Genomic DNA, 25,103 nt, shown 5'->3' on the forward strand with positions numbered 1-25,103 from the left:
GTGTGGAATTGTTCCGCCAAGGCGTAATCACGTGAAGGGTTTATATGAAAAATTACCAAGGCTGTTTAAACAAATTTAAATATAGTATAACAAAAACTTTTTTTATATGTTTTGATAAATAAAATATTGTGTTTGGCTTGATATCTATAAAAGGCTACCAAGTTCCCAAACACCGATTTATATTTCCCGATTATATAGGCGTTGTCACCGTTTGATAACAGATGGCGCTAGTAGTATAATAAAACGCGGTATGGTTTTGCTAGTTTACGAAGTACTAGTTGCTTGGCGAGTGCGCGTTTGTCGATCTTTCCAAAGGTTAAATGGGGAATGATGATCCGGTTAATCACGCGTCTGTGTGATGTCCGTCACCGAATGTTACGCATTTGGCGGGCTAAAACCTTACTGACCCCCAAATCTAATAAAGATCGTTTTTTAATTATTTATTTCGATATTACAATATAAAGTATCCGTAGCAATGTTTGCTGTTATTGTACTGTATTTATAATTTTATTTAAATTCTCTTTTAATATAATATTGCATTGTTAAAAAAAAAGCAATTGCGAAACATTTCGTTGATATTATAGCTAAATAATATCGCAACTATGCGAAATTTAAAAATATTGAATAGGGTTCCATTTAATGCAATATTATCATTTTTACACTATATGGGGGGTGGGGTGGGGGGTGTTGATTGGTAATAGTTATATAAAAGCTTTAAAGTAATGTATAATTCATTTTCTGTCAATCGTTACAGAGATAATAAATAAAGTAACGATAATAAAATAAGCGTTTCTAAAATTTGAATTCTACATAATATACTTAATTATTGTTTGTTATCTCGCAATAGACTTTATACTGCCAGAAGCTATTGACCTGTAGCATTTCCTAACGGAAACTAAATTTAAGTGACATATTTTAGACGGATTACTATTTACAGGTGATTGGAATAGGTGTAAGGTTATTGCTGGCAACCTTATATTCACTACATTTAAAGCTTTTACAGTTACTAATTATCCATGTATTTTAAAAATCTAGTAAGGTTAAATCTGGGGTGAACAATATATTCCTGGAAAATTTGCACAAATAATTTTTTCTCGAAACGGTTAATATTTTTTTCATGATTTATGTTCGTCAAAATCTCTACTTGGTTTTTAAATCTACGTGAATTTATCATTGACAGTTCCGAGTACTGACGTCGTAAAATTTTACGTCGTTCTCACTCCGAAAACGTATTTTAACTCGGCAACTGGTTTTCTCAATTAAACTTTAACCACTTCCCAAACTTGTTAATGTTTATGAAACGCTCCGTAGCAGAGCCCCGATTCAATTTGTGCATGGTTGTCGGTGCTTTCAGTACGAAAATGACTTCTTAATTAGTGTTATGTGGTACTGATTGCTCATTACAAAACTTTGGATGGAAACTATTTTGTCATACCGAGTTATACTTAATTTGTTTCATAATAAATTAGTTTTATAGTATCGTAATAGTTAATTAGTTTTATAATATCGTTAACTACCTGTTCCAACAATGTTCGTACTGCCAATTAATTGGCAAGCTAAAGTTAATAAAATATATTTCAGAGTTTTGACAATAAACAGCGATTGCTGACTAAAATAACTTTCCTATTTAGTACACTGTAAGACTAGTAAGTGGATAACCTTTTTAAGGTCGCCTGAAAACGATGGACGCTGCTTCCAACCGGTCTCATTAGAAATCTATAGATGAGGCTATTATCCAGTCGTGGATATCCTATGGCTGAATTGATTGACGACGACGACTTGTAATACTATGGTTATATTTTTATTTAATCCCTGTATTTTTGTTTTTATATGGTTTCAAACTTCAAATTTTTGACAGATGTTAAAAAAAGTGTATTTGCATCACATTACTACTTGAGACACCGGCGCCCGCGTGCGCTCGTTAAAACGAAGGTGGTCAGAATGGGCCTTCGTCAGAATGGGCATCCGACCACCGCTTAGTCCTCGCTTCGCACAATTTCCACTACACTACAGTCGTAACACTATACATTAACACGGGAATAATCCCTCTTTGTACTAACGTTGGTATAGCTGGGATACGATCTATTAGAGTGAAATATTTCCCTAGCGAACCTCTTTTTCCGGAAGCTCAATTTCGATGAAGAGCCAAAATGGCTAGCAGCGTAACTTTATACATATATCGCAACTTTTGTAATGTTTCTTTCTCTTTCTCATAAGAACCTTTATAGAGTGTTAAGGAATATATAAAAATTTAGCCATTTTATTTGCACTGTTTTCGAATTTATATTATTTTTTTCGCGTTTTCGTGCAGCAATACATTTAACTCTTAATAATTATTTATAGAGAAAAAGATTTTATGTTATTAATTTAAAGGGAAACCTTTTTTCATTTTTTTTTAATTAACTAGAATGTGAAAGTTAGATTGACTGCATGTTCGTTATAATCTGGTATTTGGTGACTCTCGCTTTTTTTTAACTTTCTATCGTTTTCAATATTACCTGTTTTACGGCGTCATATTTATTCGTATTAGCAGCTAAAAGTGAAAGATGACATCAGTTATCGCAGCAGCGGTTGTGGTCAAGTTTTCACGTGTTTGCAAAGAGTTTGTAATTTATTTATTTAGTTATGCTACTTTTCACAATATTTCTAATGGCGAACTTAATGTCTTTAGGCATTCTCTACCAGTCCATCCAAATCTATGGCATTGATATGTTTATTTTACATGTTTCGTTTTAGCGTGATTACGCTTAAATGTAATTGAATTGGAGGAGGAGGTCACTGAGTTTAAATATAAGCTGAATTGTATTGCATTTATATATATTATATTAACAGTTATCTTTTTCTAAATTAAGAACAAAATAGTTTATTAAATGTGTAATGAATATTGGTTTTTATGTAACATTCATTTCTACTTCGGCAAATTTATGATCGCTGCGCTAGACGAATTTTGTTTTATATTTCGTAGTTAGCTGTTTATGTCAAAAATGTATTTGCTCCCAATTAAAGTGTGGTACAAATTACCCAAAAATGAATGGTTACAAAAATAATAAATAACGTAATGATGATATAATTAGAAAATACGATTTCAAAATTTGGACTGATGCGTATTAAAACTAATTATTTGCTACCTGTCCCCGTAGACTTTGTACTGTCAGAAGTTATTGGCTTGGGGCTTTATAGGAAAAATAAATTAATGTTTCACATACTTCAGAGTGATTATACAAAGTGTTCGGAAGAAGGTGTAACAGCTTAGTTATTACACTGTTACCAATGACGCAGTATAGTGATTCTGGTACATATTTGTTTATGACTAAGAGAAAAACGACAACTCACCTATTTACTATGACGGATTTAAATTTAAGCGCAAGTCGTTGGAAAGCGTCACTTTCTACGATAGTTTATCGAAATGTTCTTGAAATCAGTTTCTACATACAAAGCTAGTTGGTGACCGGTGACGCACTTGAGTCAGCCGGCAACCGGCTTGCATCGCGGTCGCGGGGTCGGTGCCGCGTTTGCTCCACCCGGCACTTGTCACCACTGTAATATACTGTTAAACTAACGGAAACAGTTGCAATGTATACGGTTGGAATTTCAATCCATCTTAATAGATATTTCATGGTAGTAAACCACTCATTCATATAAAACTGGTAGCAGATAGACAAATTATTATGACACTGAGCAAATTCTATCCAACTGTTTATACATGCGCCAAACTCATACAAGCTTCATACATATACAAAAATATTAACTATAGAATAAATAAATATGTTAGTTCCATATATACAATTTGAGTTTAATTTTTTGTGATATATGCTTAGGAGTATTTGAATGTATAATTTAATTATTTTATTATTTAAAGAAAAGGACGCTGCCGGCTGTATTACGGATTATGACCAGTACAGTTGCAAAGTCATACTACAATAAGATATGATAATTCAAAATACAAATGAAATAATTATATAAATACTGTGATTCGCGGTATTTTATATTTTAAAATCAGCTCGGGATGGTCTATTTAAGTAGGATGCTGATAATTATAATCTGTCCAACGTCCTATTTCTCTCACTACTTTTACATACATAAAAATAAAAAATATATATTATTTGAACTGTAAATTTTTTGTGTAGATTTTTAAATGGTAATAAAAATCACCGTCCGAGGGGGAAGGAATCGTAAAAAAACACTCGTATAATGAACGCGTCGTAACGTATTGTCCTCATTTTATATTTATAAAAGAAACAAGCTCAGGCATCGAGAAGTATTGCCGTCAGCGTTTCTATTATTCATACTTTCTATTTCGGTTCATACAGTTGTAAAGTTATAATGGATCATCTCCGACATCGAATTAAGAAAGATATGATACTTCTTTAACGGTCTTCGATGTACGGGGTGATTGATAATTGGTTTAAAAGCTTTAAATGGGTTAATATATAGCTCATTTGTCAGCAAGACGCTTAATACATGTATTTCAAATCACCGTGTATAAAGTAATCACTTAAAAAAAATAATCCGGTGTAATTGTAGTAAATAACAGCCTGAGCAAAAGCTCCCGAACGAGCCCTTGAGCTTCACTACCTTAAAAGAGGTTTTAGTCTAACCGCCCTAAACGTCCTCCTGCTCGCACCCGTATAATTTTATCATTACGTTACTTATTATTTCTGTAGCCATAGATTTTAAGATACGTTATACCGTTCTTTAATTGACAGCAACTGGATTGTGCATTCAGCCCTTTATAGCTTTTAAATCTATGACTAATCACCCGGTGTAGATAAAGAAAGTTAATATTTAATCACCTGAATAAGTCAGTAGATGGTTGGTCAATTAGTTTTTGCATCACACAATAACCCCGTAGTTCGGTACCGTTAGGAGGCGGTCTTGACTACCGGTGCTACCTTACTACGTGCAGTTGGATCTTACCATAATAAGACCATGGAGTAATAAATATTATCTCCCTTTTAGAGGCGGCATTATCAACCGATAATTTGAAGCTGAAGTGAATGATGCTGATAACCAAGGAAAATGTGCGTTTATTAAAAAGAGACAAATAATTAGCGTGTAAGAGTAAACTAATTTCCTTAAACAGTGCGAGGCGCATATCAAAACATGCGTAAAACCGAGTAACAGTATCGTTTAATAGTGCATGCATATCGTGCTATATCGTAACGTTTTTTTTTAAATATTAATGTGAAGGAAGTAACAACATAATTCGAAGGAAATGACAGTAGTAGGCCAGTAATGCAAGCTGCTAAATATGTTAAATCACGAAAAATCATTTCTGTTCAAAACAGTTTTGCATACTTAAAATTGTAAAATAAATTAGGTTATGTCACTAGGGCTTACCATTTTTTTAAACTACTATTTCTGTTACAGTTACACTGGAAGTTATTAACGACATAACTTATTTAAATAACGTTAGGTTAATATGTGATCTGTTCAAAAGATTTATATCGAGCACCAGATTATAAATATGCAGAAAGCTAATAAATAGAAAAATATAAAGCAGAAAAATAATATTGTGATGCTAAATAGCACAGCTATTTAATTAAATTCGCCGATATAAACCCATTTTTATTCAGAAAATTAGATAATAGCGACCGTATACTGTACTAGCCTATGCTGAGGTACTATCGTGAGCTCTTTTCTCTAGTCATTCCGTTAAGTATCCGTATTTGCGTCCTAAGAACACGACGGCTGGAGATATCTCTAGGAGCCCTCGAGTTTAGTTCCAAGAGGCTAAGCTTAGCGCTCATCATCACAAAATAGTTGAAGCCGTCAGTGCAAATGAAGAAACGTCATTAAACCGTCGCAGTCATCTCAGCCACCCCCATAGATTTTTAACTGATGCCTCTGCCAGGAATGACGAGTTGCTGGGGATTGGGAGCCTGGACTTTTCATGCAGTACTATCTGTCTATGTGCAGTATACCATGCTTGACATGGCAAGATTGTTATTTAGCAGTTTTTTTTATTTCAAATGTGTTCGAAAGATGCTGCTGTCCATCGCCCGTGAATATTTTTCCCCTAACGACAACCACAAGAGACGAGTGTGGGGAGTATTTTAGAAGTAATATTTATTCTTCACTTTTTACTATACTCTCCGCGGAAGTGGTTAACTCTTATCTCCAGTCGGTTAATATTTCTCCTCTTCGCGTCGTTGTCCTTATTACTAAGGGTCGTGATCTCTTGGACACGAAATCATTTTTATTCTTAACTAAGTATTAAGATTACTTTCTTAATCTGTTATTATCGTTTTGCCTAAGACTTTTCCAGTAGACATCAGTTGCTCTGTGACTTTTCCGTCCCTTCTAGCTATGTCGTTCGCTCGTGTGGTATGCAGTCTACAAAATGGCTGGCCTTCTAAATAATTCATCATATACGATTTACGAGGGTCTACAGTCGTAACCGTAGGTAAAATCAAGAAATTGACTAGTTTTATTTTGAGTTTTTCTCACAATTTTTAATATATTGCAGCTATAACATTGCGTTTGTGGCCATATTTATGTGCCTTTTTATTTCCTTATATTTTATTATTAATTCATTATATCGTAGTAAATATCGATAAGCCTTTGTAGCACTCGTCAATTAAAAAACCGTTATTAAAGTTCCCGTTAGTAAAATTACGTCGGGCTCCTGACGGAAGTAATAATTTTCTTTCATCCATAACTTAAGTTCTCGAAGAAAGGGTTATAGCAACAGTATCTTTAAAGCGGTAAGAAAGCGCATAGGCAGGCATTAGAGGGCGCGGCGGTTTGTCGACAGTCCTCCGCTATGGTAACTTCAATTCACCTGAATTATGGCGTAGGCGTGCGTGAAGTGCTTGTTTATACTGCTGGCTATTGTTAGGACCTTTGTGACAATGTTTGTTTTCATTGTTCTAGTATGTTTGCCATTCTTTATTTGACTTATTCCATGGTCTAACTAGTATGTATTGAAAGAATATAAAACATGATTACTACTACTATATATAATATATTTTCAATTAATTTAGGATAACATTGTATCATGATTCATCTTTATTGCGCAGATTGTTTTTATTCAATAAAATCGTAAATGTATAAAAAGTGTTAACGTACATATGACAGCATAAAATGCTTTTTATAATAAATAGTTTATGCTTTGAAAATATTTATATATTAGATTTATCTATAATCTATTTTATGAAATTACAGCCACGCAAGCCGGGGGAGCCCAGCTAATAATATTATATAGCCATGTGACTGTTATTCAGCATTTTCAATACGATTTTTCTGTTCAAACTATGCAAATCTCAGTAAGTAAAGGGTTTAGACACAATCGATGATATAAATGTCTGATATCCAAATATAGCATAAGATACTAGCAAGTTAACATTATAATTACGATATAGCTATTTTGGTTCAGACTGCTATATGGCTCTTAAGCATTATACGATTAACACACATAGATCAGATGTAATATTCATAGGATTTTTTAAAAATTATAGTTATCATTATCATATCAGCCACCGTGAAATATCGATACGATGACCTGTTTTGCATTGCCCTTGTCCAGTTTCTTCCTGGTAGCTGAACTTTGTCGTCAGTCCTGCGAGCACTGGCTTATCCACACCTTTTATTAAAGTGAAAAGTTAAAAAAAAATTGTTGTGCTATTCGCAAATAGCAGGTGTTAGTTTGTAATAATTACTCATGTGTTACCTCAATATCATCGATCGCGAAAGAGAATGTCGTTTTCATGCGCAGTTAGCCTGAATGCTGAACAATTTTTACAAAGTAAACTGGTTAACATTAAAAAATGCGGTACAAACATATTTACACGATACTATCACACGACGACGCGGTGTAGTGGCGTGATAGAATCTATTCTATTTTATTTCTTCCTATCAGTTTCGTAAGAGATATAGACCATAAAAGTCATTCAATATGGATAAGGATAATTTAGCAGAGTATGTTCTCATAGAGCTCGAGTTTAACATAGACGTGTATATGACATACCATCGTTATCGTTTCAGCCCATAGACGCCCACTGCAAGGCAAAGATATCCAATGGGGGATATAACATTACCCACACGATTGGCAGGCGGGTTGGTGATCGCAACGTGGTATTGTGGTACACAGAGGACGCTGCTGCCCGTCCTCTGAAATTTGTTTGTGAACAGGGGCAATATAATTAATGCACGAACGTGAATTATACAAGAATGTGTCCCGGGAATTGAAACCGCGACCTTCAATCTAAAGTCTCATTCATCTACTGTTACACTGTTTATACAAACGAAATGAAGCTTTTTGAAAGTTGTTTATATGGCACAGTTTATATCCTAAACAAAGCTAATGGTAAAATCTATAAATTTGACAGTATTTTGTATTGCAAAATGCCAGGTTAAAATAAAATTTACTTCTTTCAACAAAATGAGTACAAATAATTTCAAAATGCTATCCAGAAGTAAAGCCCAGATAATAAATATTATTGACTCGAAGAAGGCATTGTCGAGAGATGAATAGGAATCTTTTTCAATATAAAACGTATTTATTGAGTATAAAGAGTTCATTGCCCACCGTGAGAAATATAAAGGCTGATACTTTCAATGGTCTATTTCTTATTACCTTTATAAACCATTCTATACCGCGTTCAATAAGAAATATTGATTATTTTCATATAGAATATACGTCTTTATCGAACAGTGCTCTAAAGTTATTTTACTAAAGTTAAACATTTTTACGATTTAAGAACGCCGTACGCAATAAAATTAGTGACTAGAACCAATCGTGTTCTGTATTTTGGTGTGAAAAGGTTTATCGTACCCGCGAGACCCGAGTCAAAAACAACAGCAAAGCAAAGCCAACAGCGACGATAACAACTAGAAACTAGCCTTGATTGTTTACTTACTAAATATATTTTTAAAAATACATGTTATTTAAATTTAATACCTTTGCTTATTTGTTGTAAAGAAATTTAAAATGTGTGTAAATTAATCGAATGTAAATTAGTCCATGCCTTCGCTTTTAAAGTGCTGTAACAGTTGCCTCGTTGTGTTGTACAACGGTGGTAGATATGTACGTAATACGAGCTGTTAACGCGCGTCATGAATTCGCAAATAACCGGCGGCAGATAATGGCCGCGATCCTAGAGAGCTTCAACGTAATGGCGTCTAGCACGCTTCCGCTCGTATTGGCGGGAAACTCAATAATTCACTTCCTTTGTCGTTTTTTGCACATAGATACGTTGTAATAATCTTTTGGTTGTTTTATAAATAATTAATGAATAATTCTTAAAAATCGATGTAACGAGAACCGACTCCAACTTGCTTAACAATTTTGAAAATTTTAAAAATCTAAACATACAAATTAATTGGTTATAGGTGTAAAAGCTTGAAAGGGTAATGTATAGGTTAGTAGGCGTCAACTAATATATGGTAAATCCTATTAAAATCTATGACTACCGAAGTAATTATTGCAAGATAAAGAGTTTTTAAAATTCGGATCACTATATGATAAAATTAATTATTGCTTACTATTATTTGTCTGTGGACTGTGTACCGCCAGAAATTATTAGTCTGTCGAATTCCAACAGAAAAATCATCTATATGTACATTTTTGTATATAAAAATTGTCAATGTTCCTTCTCCAAAAACTTCGTAGTGTTTCACTTTTGCAAGTATTTTTACTTAGCCCGAAAATGAAAGTTTTCCTTCAATATCCGTTATTGTTTGTTTAAAATTATAAGGCTCTTTCTTCAAAGCAAATTATATGTCACGGAAGAATTATTATTATAAATGTTTTGAATTGAGTTTTCTGTATTATTTTACGCACCACCTGTTTTTATGTCACTAAATTATATTAGTTGTACGATAAAATAGTTTATTAATAATATTTCATTCCCAATGTTTTCAAAATAATAATTATATTTTGAGTGCATATATTTTTATCAATGATAAAAAACCAATCACAATAAATTATACAAATTAATGAAATACAGTTAGAACCGTGTACATAATTTTGCTGTATGGAATGTTCCTAGAAGTAGATTATAAAACGTATATTGTCACTGATTACATTTTAATTCATTAATAATAAAAACTGCCGCATATCGAATAGAATAGATGATGTAACCTTAAAATGTAATCAGGTAGCGTGTTGTACCTTAACATGTTGCCATTACGGTATAATGAGGCTTAGGTAACGGACCATTGCCTATATGTTTGTAGGTAAATGGGATCATTGGATAGTTCATTATGCAGTGCGTATAGGAGAGCTTATAAAAACAAGCGGCATGCGGCCGTGCGTTAATAGAGTCGGAGAGAGGAGCCACGCGCCACGGCCGCGATGCCGACTGGCGCGCAACCGACTTGCTTGACACATTTTTGAGCTTGTAAATTAACGTAATTATAATGTTACCTCTTCTCCCACCTACGTCACGAATTCCACGACCGAAACCGTTATCTTAGATCGAAAATCTTTAAACCGGTTCTAATTTCCCCCAACTCAAATAGAATAGAAAGCTAGTGGCCGATTGGTTGATTGTTATTCATTAGCGTATAATTGTTTTTCATCGCTGTTTTATGGTTTTAATTCAATCCGTTTGTGAAAATCGTTTATAATGGATTTATTATGCTGTGAATTATTCTGATCGCATTTGGAAGTGTACAAGATGAAATGAGCATATATGTACTTAAGCTAAGCAGGCATGACTTTAAGAAATGAAATATTTTTACAAATAAAAACATTAAAATTTGCACATTTTGTATTTAATAGTAAGTGGATAAAACGAAATACAGTAATCATAGTTAAACAAACTTCTGATAAATTTATAGCACGATATTCGAAAGATTAAGTTTTATTTTTAGAGAAAAGCGACGGTTGATTTTTATAGGACAACTAGTTATCTCGTCAGGTCTCGTTCTGTCAAAACTTACTAGGTACTGTGACAGACAGACAAATAACGAAATAAAAGTAATTTCAGAGTGATAACTTTATTTTTTGACTTAATGTAATATTAAACTGTGATTACTTTCAAATATAAGTTTTCAAACAATGTAACACTGGTAATTAAATTTAATTGTTCTCGAAGGGACAACTTTTTTAATTTACTCTGTGGCTTGTACAGGGAAAAATGGGTTGTTCATACTATTATTTGTTCACGGTATTTTCGAGTTTTGCCTTTAGCAATATATATATTTTATTCATATTTATAAAGAAAAATGGATGTAATATTAGTAAAATCTATTTTTGAAAAATAAGATCTATTGTAACACAACCCTTAGCGATGCGAGTGCTAATGTCCCCCGGCGGTCGTCAATTCATCTTCACGACTCGGTGCTTCTGACGAAGACGAATGCGCTCACACCACCTGCCCGGGGTCAATACACTGCGCATTTCCTTCCCGATCCGCATTACAAACATCGAGAAAACTACATATTATAACAATATGTTATCGTTTTAAACTTTTTGCGCAAAGCCTTCCTATTTTTTAATAATTTCTGCGGATGCCAATTAATTAACGGCTCGTATATCTTAACCGGTGTTTTTATCTTTTTGTGGTTTTGTGTTTTGATATTCTGATGTCATTACACTGATAGTAATCTTTTATATATACAGTATGATTGGAATTAGCTAGTAAGAGCATTAAAAGGTAACACCCTGTTCAAAAATCAATGATATCAGGAATAATAAAAAACGTTATACTATTAACATAGTAAGATATGAAATCCAATTATTGTTTACTATCTGTCCCTACAAACTTTAGACAAATGGATGTATGAATTTTCTTCCTCATGTAAAACAAAAAACTTAAATATACTAATTATAACTAAATATACTTATTTTAGATATTTTATTAAACATTATAACGTTCATTATATATTTAATGTAAAACTCTTCTTGAAATTGATTTAAAAGATAAAGGCCAGTTTTCCAAAAATATCTGTTTTCTGATATTTTTTATTTAATTCATTGTCGTGCGATATTTTCACGCTGTTCGCAAACTATCTCAACAGCAAAGTTTTAACTTACTTTTTAGTTATCCGAGTTTATGCAAAAGCAGAACACGAAATTAGATAAGCTTTCGAAACAAAAGAAGATTACAAAGATGCCTTATTTCTTTATAAATAATAAAATCAATTAAATTATAAATAAAATTAATAATACAACATGTTTTGTGAAGAGCAATTTTTTTTAGCTACGTATCTCGTAAAAGAGAAGGTTACTGTAATATAAGTTTTTGGACTATCGACTGGTGCGCGTAAAGTCGGACGGGTACCCATTGGACAGATGAGTTTGTTAAGGTCTTCGAAAAACACTGGATGCAGGTCACTCCCAGCCGGCCTCATTGAAAATCTATGGAGGAAGCTTATTTCAGCAATGGAATTTCTCCTGCTGAAATGTGTCACCATAATGATGAAAGGAAATTAAAATTGTCATAAAATAAAAACATATTTGTTGTTATGAATCATAGTAGAGCGATAAACGATGCTGCGGGAAATGTAATCATGGTATATATTTATAATGTCGATAATATTATCATTTTAAAGTTGATTGTACTGAGTACCGGAACGCAAGTCAAATTTCTAGTGAAACGCATGTCTCATAACATAAAAAGTAAGCAGGGAAAATACAGCATTAGATACCAGAAGTACACGATTGTAACAAAATTATTGGAGACACAGTCATGTAACGTCGAAATCGCAACCGGAAGCAGTTCAAACTTGTAAACAACCAGTTATCGACGTTGTTATCAATGATTTCGCGAACGAATTTACATTTAAAAGAACAGATACGTTTAAAAGGAATAATTGTATTGTATTCGGTTACTAAGGATTAAATTTAAATAAAACGTATAGAGAAACAACAACCACCTTTAACGAAGTTTCTAAACAGTTAATCTTTTTCACCTCGTTTTCAAGTTCCTCAGTATTTTACACTATTTAATTCGGTTTCAATTTATAAAAACATAATTAGCATAATAGTCATAGGTGATTATAATTTGAAGGTGTATTCCTGATTCGTTTCATCATCAATATTTAAGATTACTTCATTGATATTTTTATAGCATGATCTTCATTATATCATTTCAGCTGTAAGACGTCTACTGTTGAAAAAACGCGTCCGACATAGATTTCTGATAGGACCGGTTTAAAGCAGCCGCAGCAGTATGGTGGTAGAGTAGTGAGGTTGGTTCCATACCCTACCACCATTGGTAGAGTAATGGGATAGAGTACGGTGACAGAGTATGGTGGTAGAGTATGGTGATAGAGTAGTGGGGCAGACTCTATTCTGTACCACCATTGGTAAAGTAATGTGATAGAGTGCGGTGACAGATTATGGTGGTAGAGTAGTGGGGGCAGACTACATACTGTACCACTATTGGTAGAGTAATGGGATAGAGTACGGTGACAGAATAGTCGGGTAGAATATTTGGGTAGACTCCTTACTCTACCACCATTAGTAGAGTAATGGGATATAGTGGCAAAATAGTAGGGTAGAGTATGGTGGTAGAATCATGGGGTAGAGTAGAGTGGTAAAGTTTAAATATCAGGAAATTACAATTTAGTGAGGCAGAATTAAAGTTGCGAAACGTAACACGTATTTGATGTCGCATTATTCGTTGTAGTTTATTTAATTTTTTTAACACACACTGATTAGATTTAGCGCGAGTGTGAGTTTTAGATTAGTAGAACGAATTACAAATTTAAGATGTAACTGGGTCGAGTTTTAGCTTTAATTAGTTTTTAACTGTTATGTTTTTTTTGAACAATATGCAACAGCTTGACTTCCCACATATAAAAAATTTATCGGGTCAAGAGACCAAGATAACAATGTCATGTAATAAACAGGGTGATTAGTTGCAGTTGTAAAATCTATAAAATGGTGAAGGTAGAGCTTATATTTGTTACACCCTTTTTCAAAAATCAGTGATTTCGGAAATAAAAAATAATGATAATAAATATTCGTTTTATCACAAATTAAAATTATTTATTGTAAATATCTGTTTCTGCATGTATTGTCGCAAGTTTTTGGCCTGTCGCATTTCAATAGAAAAACTCAATTAATGTATTATATCTCTATTCACTTTATACAAGATGATTGAAAATAGATTTATAACTTTAAAACTTTTTGTCGATAAATGAGGTTATACACCTACAAGCAATTACCGAGGAGTTAAATTCATTTATTAATTCATGTCGACGACAGCTGATAGATCTTTCTCAAAGACCGCCATAAGACTTCCCGCGATCTTGACTACGTCGGTCAACCTAGTAGGAAGCCTGACCAGTGTGCATCAAACAATACAAGTCGTCAATATTTAATACAGCCTAACTATTTAAATTAACTGTCAAATTCTTGTTATCTTGACGGTAACGAAGAACATGAAAGATATTTGTTTTGCTTTAGACGTAAGTCTTATCAGTATTTTACAATATAGCTTCTGTTGTAAAACCTGTTATTTGCTTATATGAGGTGGAGTCGTAGTGAAAGTTTCAGTTTCACTGAGAATTCTATGTCAGCAGTTTACTGACATCGGTACTAGAAAATTTTAGAGTCTGTTTACATTTTACTAATTTAATAACAATGAATTAAGGCATACTTAAATAAATAAAGGTGCTAATGATAATGCGGATAGACAAAGTATCCTGAATAATGTTAAATATAAAAGTATTTATAACGCTCCGTGACCTTATACGGGATGATCGATTGCAGGTGGAAAAGCTTTAAAGGTTGAACGTATAGCTCATTTTTCAGTTAAAATTTTACATCTATTTCTAAACATCCTGTTAAAAGTGATCATTCTGAAGTATGTCACATTAATTATTTTTTTCTTTTTTAATGCGCTAGACCAATAACTTCTAATAGTACAAAGTCTGCAGGAACAGATAGTACATAATCATTAATACGAATTTTGAAGTTGCCTTTTCTTAGTGTGTTATCATTACGTTCCATTGATTTAAGGACATGGTGTATCGTTCATATATTGACTACAAATGAGCTATCCATTCGCCCCTTTAAAGCATTCATACATGTTTCCAACATAATTATATTTTAAAATTAAATGGATATAAGCATTGGCATATTATATTTTAGAAGATAAAAATTATAAGCTACCAAGTACTACAAAAGTCAGGGTATAATTTAAATTTATAATGAATGATCGAGCGCCACTAGAGTAGATATTTTTCCCAAACATAATCTCACGACACGCACTTGCACCATGGAATCAACACAGTTATTCTTTCCATTGTGTATAGCTTGACGTAGTTTTTGTCCACTTGTGGGACTAATGAGAAATTACTGGTATGGCAAAAAATAGTGTTAATCTTTGGTACGTCATAAAATTGTTCAAGTTTTCCGTAAGTTTTTCTTGTCATAACGCTTTTGCTCTGGCGACTTTGTTAAAATAAAAATTGAATAATATAGAACGATAGGCTTGTGTATTTGCCTTGAACCTTGTGCTTATATTTTAATAACTTGTTAGTATTACATATGCAATACAACAAAGTTTTTATAGGATCTTCTTATATTCGACTAACTTCCTAATAAATATTGGTTTTACCCATTATAATTTAAAAAAAACCTCGTGATAGCGTCTTGAGAAGAATAATACAACTCTCCTCTTGTGCCGTCAGTGTATTTTATTTATTCATACCAAGAAACTTGTATATGTCCATTCTTAAAAATTGCTTTTTAATAAACATGTGTTTACAAATTTAATTTCATTTTCAATTTTTATAATGCGATCACTCAGACGTATGTGTTATATGCTGTTAGCAATGCTTTGATTTCATGTGATTAATTTCATATACGTTTACGTTCGTCGAACGCTAACAAGAGCGTCTTTAGATAGAAACGTTTGGTGCTTTTACTGCTGCATTCGAGATTTTGTGTTTCCTTGAACTATCTTCTCCGTGAAATTTTTACTCGATCAATTATGAAGACAGTCCTTGCTGTCTGCGCATGTTATGAATCTTAAAAGTGATATTGTTAGGTAAATAACGTCTGATACATTCAATACATGTCTTAGAAATAATGAATAATGTGAATAGAAAGACGACATACATTATTTATTTTGTGAATTAATCGTTTTCTCTGAATATTTTAAAGTTTTTTTTTTATTTATAGTGATCTCATAAATAAAGACGTCGATGATTTCCTTGTGCGAATTGGGCACAAAATCTTTTTACCGGTTAGGTAGCGCCAGCAAATTGTTAGGAGGACATATTTGGAGGTTATTCGAGTGTAACGTTATATTATTTACATGTACAACGTTGGTGTTCCACTATAAGGATACATATGAACCATATAATGATTCACATGTTCATCACCGTCAGAATGCGGCTGTGTTTTACTAGTTTTTCATCTTCTCATCTAATACAGATAACCGTTTTTAATATAGAACTAACGGGTGGTCTTTTATAACACGTACATCGTTAACTTTTATGCGATGTCTTAAAAACGAAGTAATGATATGGTATGCAGAAAGCTGTAGTTTTAATTTCGCTTAGCAAGAAGTTAAGCTATTGGCTCAGGCGACGCATTACCCCGAACTTCGTATGTAGTAAGCTAAAAGGGCGATTACCCCTGCAACTTAAAATGTTACTTGCCGAATCAACACCAAACATTGTTTTACATAGTGAATAACTCGGAAGGAAGCATTCCATTATTTAGATCTCTTCTAGGATGTACTGAAGGATATAATAATACATAGATAATCATTGCGTCCGTAAAATTTAAAAGCAAAAACTGCGTTTTATGTGGTAAATTATTAGAAATAAAATAAGGAGAATTAAATATTAGGGTAATTGCTTTTTATCATGCATTAACTTGGTCAAAAATGCGGCAAAAATTTTTTTAGTCGCATTACTGACCAAGTTAATTGTACTGTATTACTGATTTAATATTGATTGTAAAAATGAAAAATTTTCTTACCATCGTGTTCTAACTACCGGAAAATAAATAAAAAATCCTGTGTGCACTTTGTAAAATCACTGTCACGGGTAGTTTAATAACACAAATTGTTTATCATCGTTAAGTCACAATAAATTAGGTCACTTAAGCGCGAACGTAAATAGAGTGTATAGATTGTTAGAAGTAGCTACATGTCTGATGCGCAGGCGCAGGTCGTCAGTACGCGCGTGGTACTGCGTGTGGTTCTGCGCGTCGTCGCCCCCACCGGACTCTTCTGACCTACACCGAGCTCCAACCAGCACTTGCTCCGGCTCCGGTAAACAAACGGTTCACCGACCGATTAGACACTTGAGCATCATGAAAAAGCCGGTACGACAGCGCTCGCCTCTTGTCCGTCTCGGCGCTCATTTGTAATTCAATATCATAACGGTCCGCGAGCGTTCGCGCGTTTAACTTACTCCCACCGATTGTGGGTCGCGGCACAGAAACGAGACGAGGTATTTCGGACAATCGGCAGGTGCCTCGCCGATGGTGGCTTCTTTGAAAGTGTCTCGCCTTTAGTGGAATTCTAATTGCGAACTCACCGAGAGGCTGCAAAATTTGCATACACGAAAGAGAAAACGATTCGCATATCGCGACACGCTGCGCGCTCTCTTGACTTATTTGCTTTCTTTTCGAGGTCGCATTTGTCTTCCTAAAATTGCCTTTAAAGTGAAAGTTAAACGCAGTCGACTATACGTGACAGTTGTTATTTAACGATGAAGTATTTTTAATGTATTTGTATGAAAGTTTACCTACATGTGCTTAATTTCATTTTAAATTATAATACTTTTTTTTTTCCACATTGCCCGCTGGCTCCATGGAGTTGGTCAATAAACGTCTGAGTGTTATAATGCACGGTCGGAACATTGCACTCTGCGCTAGATCAGTTGTTTCAAGAAATTTAACCGTGCGGACAACGAACCGTCTTGAAATAATAAAAGTTTATTATTCAAACAACTAACTGGAAGCACTGTAAATGGTTTGTGGTTGGTTGGTGGTTATTTATTTATATCTTAATTTTTCATTCCCTAAAGGTATTTTTTATTAGTCAACCTACAGTGGTTGAGAGATATGTGTAAATTTTATGGAAAAAGAACACAAAACCTATGAGTGTAAAAAAATTAGCATCGTCGTCGAGATCCGTATTTATGCGAACGCTGGATTAAAAGGCAAATGTATTGTTACAGAGTGGCAGAAGGCCCGCCCAACGCACGCACGTGTCTCCTGCACCAAAAGCTACAGCTTCTCAACTGCTGCATAAAAAGAGTGTCCCAGGGTAGTAGCAGTTTCGGTGGGAACTCGTCGGAAGATGAATTCTTCGACTGTTCGGAAAGCGAGGGAGGGGAAGAGCAGCCGCCGTGGGACCGGCCCGTGGGACGGCTCAACCGGCTCGGCAATGAGACACTTAAAAACGGTGCCCCACTTTACGTACCTCGCACTCAGGTTTGATATTTTTTGTATCTCAATATAAAAGTTAGGCAGGTAATGAGTTTGTTCTGGGCTCTTCTCATATCAGGGCGCGTTTGGTACCTTCGTAGGTTTAAGTTGAAGGATTCTTTTTATAGGGGACTTCAATCTGATTCTAGTGTCTGTCCAATTACGCTCTTCTGGCATTCCTCTCATGACTTTTCCAACTGGTGACTTTTTATAACTCTTTGTGGATAATATTACTTTTTTTTCATTACGGAGAGTGTGTTCGGGTACAATCCAAGACGTTGGCCCCGAGTGAATTGGCTGGATGTCTTGTCGTGGCTTATCTTTCAGCCTTTTGTTTCAAGGACTGACTAGTTTTCACGATGTTGTTTTTAACCGTCCCTTAGCTGTGGCATTGATAAATAATTCACTAAGCCATCCTAGCATTTGCACCCAGTAAATATAAAGTTATATGAATTCGAAAACTTCGTTATTAATATATAAAGATGGAGTAAAGCCGAAGCTCAAGATTGTCTTGATCCACCCAATCATTGTTAGAAAGGAAGAATGAATGAAAGATTCCGGACTTCATCAGAGCTGACCCGTCTGGCTGTCATATCGTCCCAATCCTAATCCACTGGAAAGTATATGAATCATGGTCAGTTTTAAAGATTAATGCTCGCTCTTACTATGATAATTTGGAGCCCTTATAAATCCATACGATTGGCAGTGAATAATTTTCCCATAAAAAGAGTGCGTGCTGCTATTGATAACTTAACTGGCCTTAATGTTTAAAGGACTGTATTGCAGCAAATGGAGACAATTCCAAATATGCGTTATAAATTTGTAATGATTTTATATTCATCTTTTAAACTAACCCAATGTAGTTGTTATAAGTGTTACGTATAAAAAATGTTTTTCTTTATAAGGTTATTTAGGAAAAGACCAAGAATAGACATCTATCAAGATATAATACCAATTAATTTCTATAAGAATTAGGTAAAGATTTCCAAATAGGTTCTAAATGTAATATAGAAATAATGTTAAGTAATTGTACGCCACAGTGGCGTAATTATCAAACAGTAGCGCAACAGCACGTCAGTATACTAACTGGACAACGTGCCATCCATTTTTCAACGATGTGACCGCTGTTTACGGTACTATCCGGTGCTCGCTACTGTCACTTTACATTTCCTTGTGTTACGGGAACAGCACGACGCTAAACTAAACCGCCGTAACCGAGCTAACTTTCAACAATTAAAGTTTAAAATAGTAGCTTCATTTTGAAAATGCTCTATCCGAAGGCTATTTTAACTTAAACATTTTGTATTACCAATTTTATAGAATCATCGATGACGTCGTGGCTTATAATTTCAAATGACATTCTTCGTACGTCGTCCCATATTTTCTCTGTCGTAGTAGTGACGTAATTTTTTATCTTTCTTATAATATAAATGGCATTTTAATACTGATGTTACATGCATCAAAGGCGTAGAACAACTTCCCCTCTGACTAATCCAAATGCAGTGTAATGTAAGATGTACAACACTTGCTGTGTCGGTGAGGCTCTTCAATCAAATATAATTTATGGGTTCTCGAACGCAAAAAGAACGCATTTTCGCTTGGTTGAGGAAACCAACCCGTAGTGAGAAGACAAAGACGCCTGTAAATGTAATGTGGTTACTGGTAACAGAATTTTTGCCACACTAACTTCAAAACCAAAACGTCCGGTAATTTTTTTGACGTATGATATTCAAAAATTTTATGGACTGTGTTGGCTTTTGACATGTGACCATATTTTTTAAAATTATAGTGTATTAAGCCTTCCAGCGGGCACGCCCGAAATTTTATCTCAAATTAACACTAAATACGCAATGCAAATGTTACCAAACTACAAGTAGACCCTCGTCACGCATTTTATATAAAATAACATATCGAATAAATCTTTTGCAAGTCCGGTAAAAGTAGATCCTCGTAAACTTATTTTAGTGTTAATTTTTCGACACCGCACCCGCTTGAGGGTTAAAAATACATTAAATTCCAAAAAAAAGTTTCTTACCATACCATACATCACAAATACTATACAATACAGTATGTATATGATAATGAAAAAAAAAACTATATATCTCAATTATTGTTAATAAATGACAATGAATAATTAATATGATTTATTTATAAAACACCTAACTGCGATAAATCAGTTGGTAATATCGCGACTTCCAGTAATGTGTCAAGATCACGGATGTTCTAGTAAGTTAATGTTGAAGATTGGAATTCAATTTACATACTAAACAAGCAAGTAAATTCAACAATATAACTAGCAGTAAGTTAGTGGATAGTAAATATAGTAATACGCATTCGTATCTACCGCTCAGTAATACAGTAACCGAAGCGTCTTACACAATAAGAGCGCAGAAACATTGATTGATGGCTGAAGTTAACACCAGGTATTCGAGTTTAATAGAAGGCGCATTGCTAAAGATTTCTAGTAGGGTTTTAGACAATAAAAATCTTAATTTTTATTTATTCATTCAGGATCCGGCGCCGAAGACCGAGGATCAGTTAGAAGAAGATGCGGAGCTAATGTTACGGCTAGGAGATGATGCAAAAGCTTCGGAACTTCGGGCAAGAATGATGAGTGCCTCACTGCTATCTGACATGGAAGCATTTAAAGCAGCGAACCCCGGTGCGGAACTGTGTGATTTCGTTCACTGGTATTCACCTCGTGATTGGAAACCTGATGACGGGGGATCTTTAGGCGACCGCATGCTTTTACCTGGTAATCCCTGGGTTGAAGCATGGAATGTAGCACGACCAGTGCCCGCTGCGAGACAAAGGCGTCTCTTTGACGAAGCACGTGAAGCAGAGCAAGTGTTACACTTTTTGCGTTCACGTTCAATAGGGGCGGTGTCCGAACTTCTGCTCCCTGCTGTACTTAAAGCGGGGTCATTAAAAGCCATGGAACAAGGTGCTCTTGGCAATAGCTCAAATGTGGGTGGTGTTGACAAACGACGTACTTTTGAAATAGCTTCCCGAGAGCTTTATGAAGCTGAGAAAGAAGCTTGCAGAGCAATATGTGTGCGAAAAATACTTGGCAGTAGCGCTGAAGGAAAACCTTTAGATGTCGCTGGAAGGACTAGGGTACTGAATGCTATGGGTGGTGTTCTGCCCTCTCCGATCCGTAGAGAGTTCACTCTTAGGGTCAAAGACGCAGTTGCTCCTCAAGTTATGAGAGCGGCTCTCTCCACAGATATGTTTTTAATTGGAGCTTTCACAGAACGGACCGTTTGCTTGTAGCGGCATATTTCTTTTAGGAAATATGTTTTAAACATAATGACAATTGTTAAATCTTACGTAGTAACTATAGTGCCGCTTATAAAGACAATATGATTCAAAGTTGCAAGCACTTGTTTTGCATCGATAAAAGAAACTTTATCGATTCTATTTTCATATGAAGCAGTTTTGTGATAGCATTTAGTTTATTTAAATTTAAATGTTCAAACAATATTAATGTTTAAATGTGTTCAAAAATAATGTTTATGCGTTCATTATAATAATTTTAATAAGCGGTCGTATAAAAATGTCACCAAAATTGTTGTACTAAACAAAAATGTCAATATATTCTCTCAATAAGATCTACAAACGTCTTGCTATAAATTACGTATTTCTTTCTACGATTGTTTTTAGAGTTAGGACAACATTACAATTTTAATGTAAATTACTTTGGTTATTTTATTGCTGGTTGATATTGCATGTTGTAAAATTGAAGATTGTATAGATAAAGTCTTAAACTTCACATTGTAAGATAACTGTTTTGTATATACAAATATAGTTAGAAAAAACATTCGGATTTGAGTAGCTAGGGTATACAAATGCGTTGTTAAAGGAATTGTTAAAATTATTAATTCTTAGTTTTAGTTAATTATTATTTAAGTTGTATACGCCGTATTACTTATAATCTTCAATTTTTTATGTTGTTATCTAAACTCAATGTTTGAAAAAAAAAATTGTTGAGAAATATATTTGTTCTTTTTAATAGATTCAACAGTCGAAAGCACAGTTGAAGCATGCGTGACTTATGCTTTCTTTCTATTTACATGTCATAGGTTAGTCGCGAGAAAGTGAAACGACAACCTTTCGTTGTATTTGTAATGCAAATTTTACACAGATAAATATAAATATATAAATGAGTACACGTTTTGTATTTTTATTTTTGGTCCTTTTTCCGAGTCCTTGAAGTCAAAGTCAAAGTCAGAGTAGTCAAAGTAAAAATAGTTTTATTATATGAGACCACTACAATCATTTGTAACCGTAAGCTTAATGCGCTGCTTCGTAATGCGTCACCCACTACGAAAAACCAACAAGAAACTCGGTGGGTTTTGTACTTCTTTTGTATTTTTATATATTTAAAGAAAAAAATATTTTTCCTCAAAATTATAACATTTCATTTACAAACACTGAACATACTCTGGAATGCAAAGCATGTGTTTAAAAATTTCTTGAAATTACAAAGGAAAATAAATTTTCCACGTCTACCAGGACCAAACGCACTTTTTTCCTATCCAAACTTTTTTCAATAGCCCCTTTTTTATGGTCCCCGCTGTTGGGGACCTCTCGTTCCCCTATCTCGTGTGGGACAGTGACTTTTTATTTCTAGTATTTTATTCAAAATTTTTATTATTATCATTCTTCTCTTTCATGTATCATATTATCTTCAATAGCTTTTTTTCAATATTTTGGCCATTATAAGTAGTAAGAACGAGGCTTAAGTCAATTAGTGAATAAATATGTAAAGTATTATACATACCAATGTAAAAGTATAGGAATAATTTTTATAATTTATAAGTAAAAGTCTTACAAAATAGTTACATCAACTTTAGGTTTTTTTTTTCTGGCAGGTACAGATAAAAGAATGTGCAGGTATAGGTACAGGAAGATGCAAATAAAGGCAGATGCGACTACTGATTTTGCAATTTTCTTAGTTGAGTTTAAAAGAATAATTTTAATTTAATTATTTTACTAATATACAGAAAGCCTCTGATGTAAGTGAAAGGTTCCCGTGCCAGCTTTCGGCCGCTATTAAGCGGGTACGTAAACACGAATCGGGAGCACGTTCATTCAGTTTGTTTACGGAATCTAATATTGATTCAATATTTTTAGCCGGCCAGCTGACGTAAAACAATAAAAAATATAAGACTGTGTAAGAACACTGGTCGAGGTCTTATTGTGAGATATCACTGTGCCCCATTTTTAATTCATAGCATGTTTGAAAAATCCTGTGATCAGTCTCAAGGTTCATATCGGACTCATCTTTGTGTTAATGAAATAATATGCAATACAACGAGCGTCGCAACTGCGCGAGCCCGCCGTGATGTCATTCCGTTGATGCTTTTACTGTCACTTCCGTTGCGTTGTAGTCCTTTCAAGGCGACGCATGTTTCAATCGCAACACGTAAATTGCTGGTTATGAAAAGAATTAATGTTGTGAAGATATTAGGGAGGAAGCAATGGAGAGATAACAAAAGTAGGTGTTGGATACGCGTCGTGAGATGAAGGGCGGGCGGCGTCGATTCACGCATGCGCGTAGTCGGTTGGTGTGAGATGTGAGCCTTGTGAGACCGCTCAGTGGCGCGACGGACCGCCTGATCGATTCCAGGCTCTATCAGGGACGCGCGGAAATTTTCGGCATTCGAAACCAAATGAACCGTTAAATTTCTGTTTAATAGCAGTTAAATTAGTTAATCGAAAGTGATATTCTTGCTCTTATCGTTTTTTCTTATTATATAAATCTTTAAAGGATGTGTCGAGGCATTTATTGAGTTTTGTGCATTATTTGTTGTTGGTGTTTTATGACTACTTTTGACAGGAATGAGTCTTATATGAGCCTTCAGATTTTAGCGACAACACAGTGGGTAGGTACTATACTCGCGTAGCATGGTTATTGTTTGTCTTTTATGTATTTTTGATGTATATTTTAAAAAAGAGATCCAAATTTTAAAAAAAAAAAATGGCTTTACTTATCATATAGTCACTACTTTTTGGTACGGTCAAAAGTTTAATTTTTAAAGCAATTTATTGCGACGAAGGGCTCAGTGGTTTTTATTTTAACCCATCAATATAATTTAAAATCGTGTATAACGTCCGTTATTCGATATTTGTTTAAGTAAAAAAAAATCCGGATATAATTCCAATAACTTTTGTGGATATGTTGATTTTATCCTGTGATTTATTACAACCGTAGGGAAATATAAATCAGTCTTTCAGAGGGGAATAAACCTGTCACTCAATTATATCTTACGTGAAGCCGCTGCCTGTGATGTACGCATGTGCTTGTGTTTGTAAACTATGTTAATGTATTATCAGTTTAATGATAATTAACGAAAATTTCATCAAGATAGTGACTTTGGTTATTTTATGCTTATATAAAACAAAATCATGTTAGTTACGTCATTTATGACTGTACTGGAGTGTGAATTTGGATTTGCCTTCATCTGGAATAAGATAATAAACATGTTTTAAATATGACATTTATCGATTAATTAAAAAAAATTATAATAAATTAATTATATCAATAATTAATTATAAAAATATTGAACTTTAGTCTAGTGTTAAAAATTAACGTTAACAAAATTTTGTGTAAATTTAAAAATACGAAATCAAACAATTCATTGACTATTGTGATGAAGTTCGCCGGGTCAGCTAATTAATTTTATAAATAGACGTTATATATTAACAAATACGATTTATTAAATAATAGATTATAGATTAATGTGGATTT

The 25,103-nt window shown here is 34.0% G+C and overlaps 1 protein-coding gene across 1 annotated transcript in view; it reads left to right on the plus strand.

The window, feature by feature from the left end:
• Rab3GAP1 (RAB3 GTPase activating protein subunit 1) overlaps nucleotides 1–22,521 on the plus strand; it is a 30,590-nt gene extending 8,069 nt beyond the window's left edge. The window contains exons 3-4 of the mRNA XM_068764690.1: nucleotides 18,100–18,355; nucleotides 20,861–22,521. Of these exons, the coding sequence (XP_068620791.1) occupies nucleotides 18,100–18,355; nucleotides 20,861–21,622 (1,018 nt within the window). The 3' untranslated portion in view covers nucleotides 21,623–22,521. The remainder of the gene's footprint in view (nucleotides 1–18,099; nucleotides 18,356–20,860) is intronic.
• Nucleotides 22,522–25,103: the final 2,582 nt, after the last annotated feature.

This window comes from Battus philenor, unplaced genomic scaffold, assembly GCF_028537555.1.
Source record: "Battus philenor isolate CCGP_79_NKW_IND1 unplaced genomic scaffold, ilBatPhil1.0.hap1 SCAF_2, whole genome shotgun sequence".
Classification (NCBI taxonomy): domain Eukaryota; kingdom Metazoa; phylum Arthropoda; class Insecta; order Lepidoptera; family Papilionidae; genus Battus; species Battus philenor.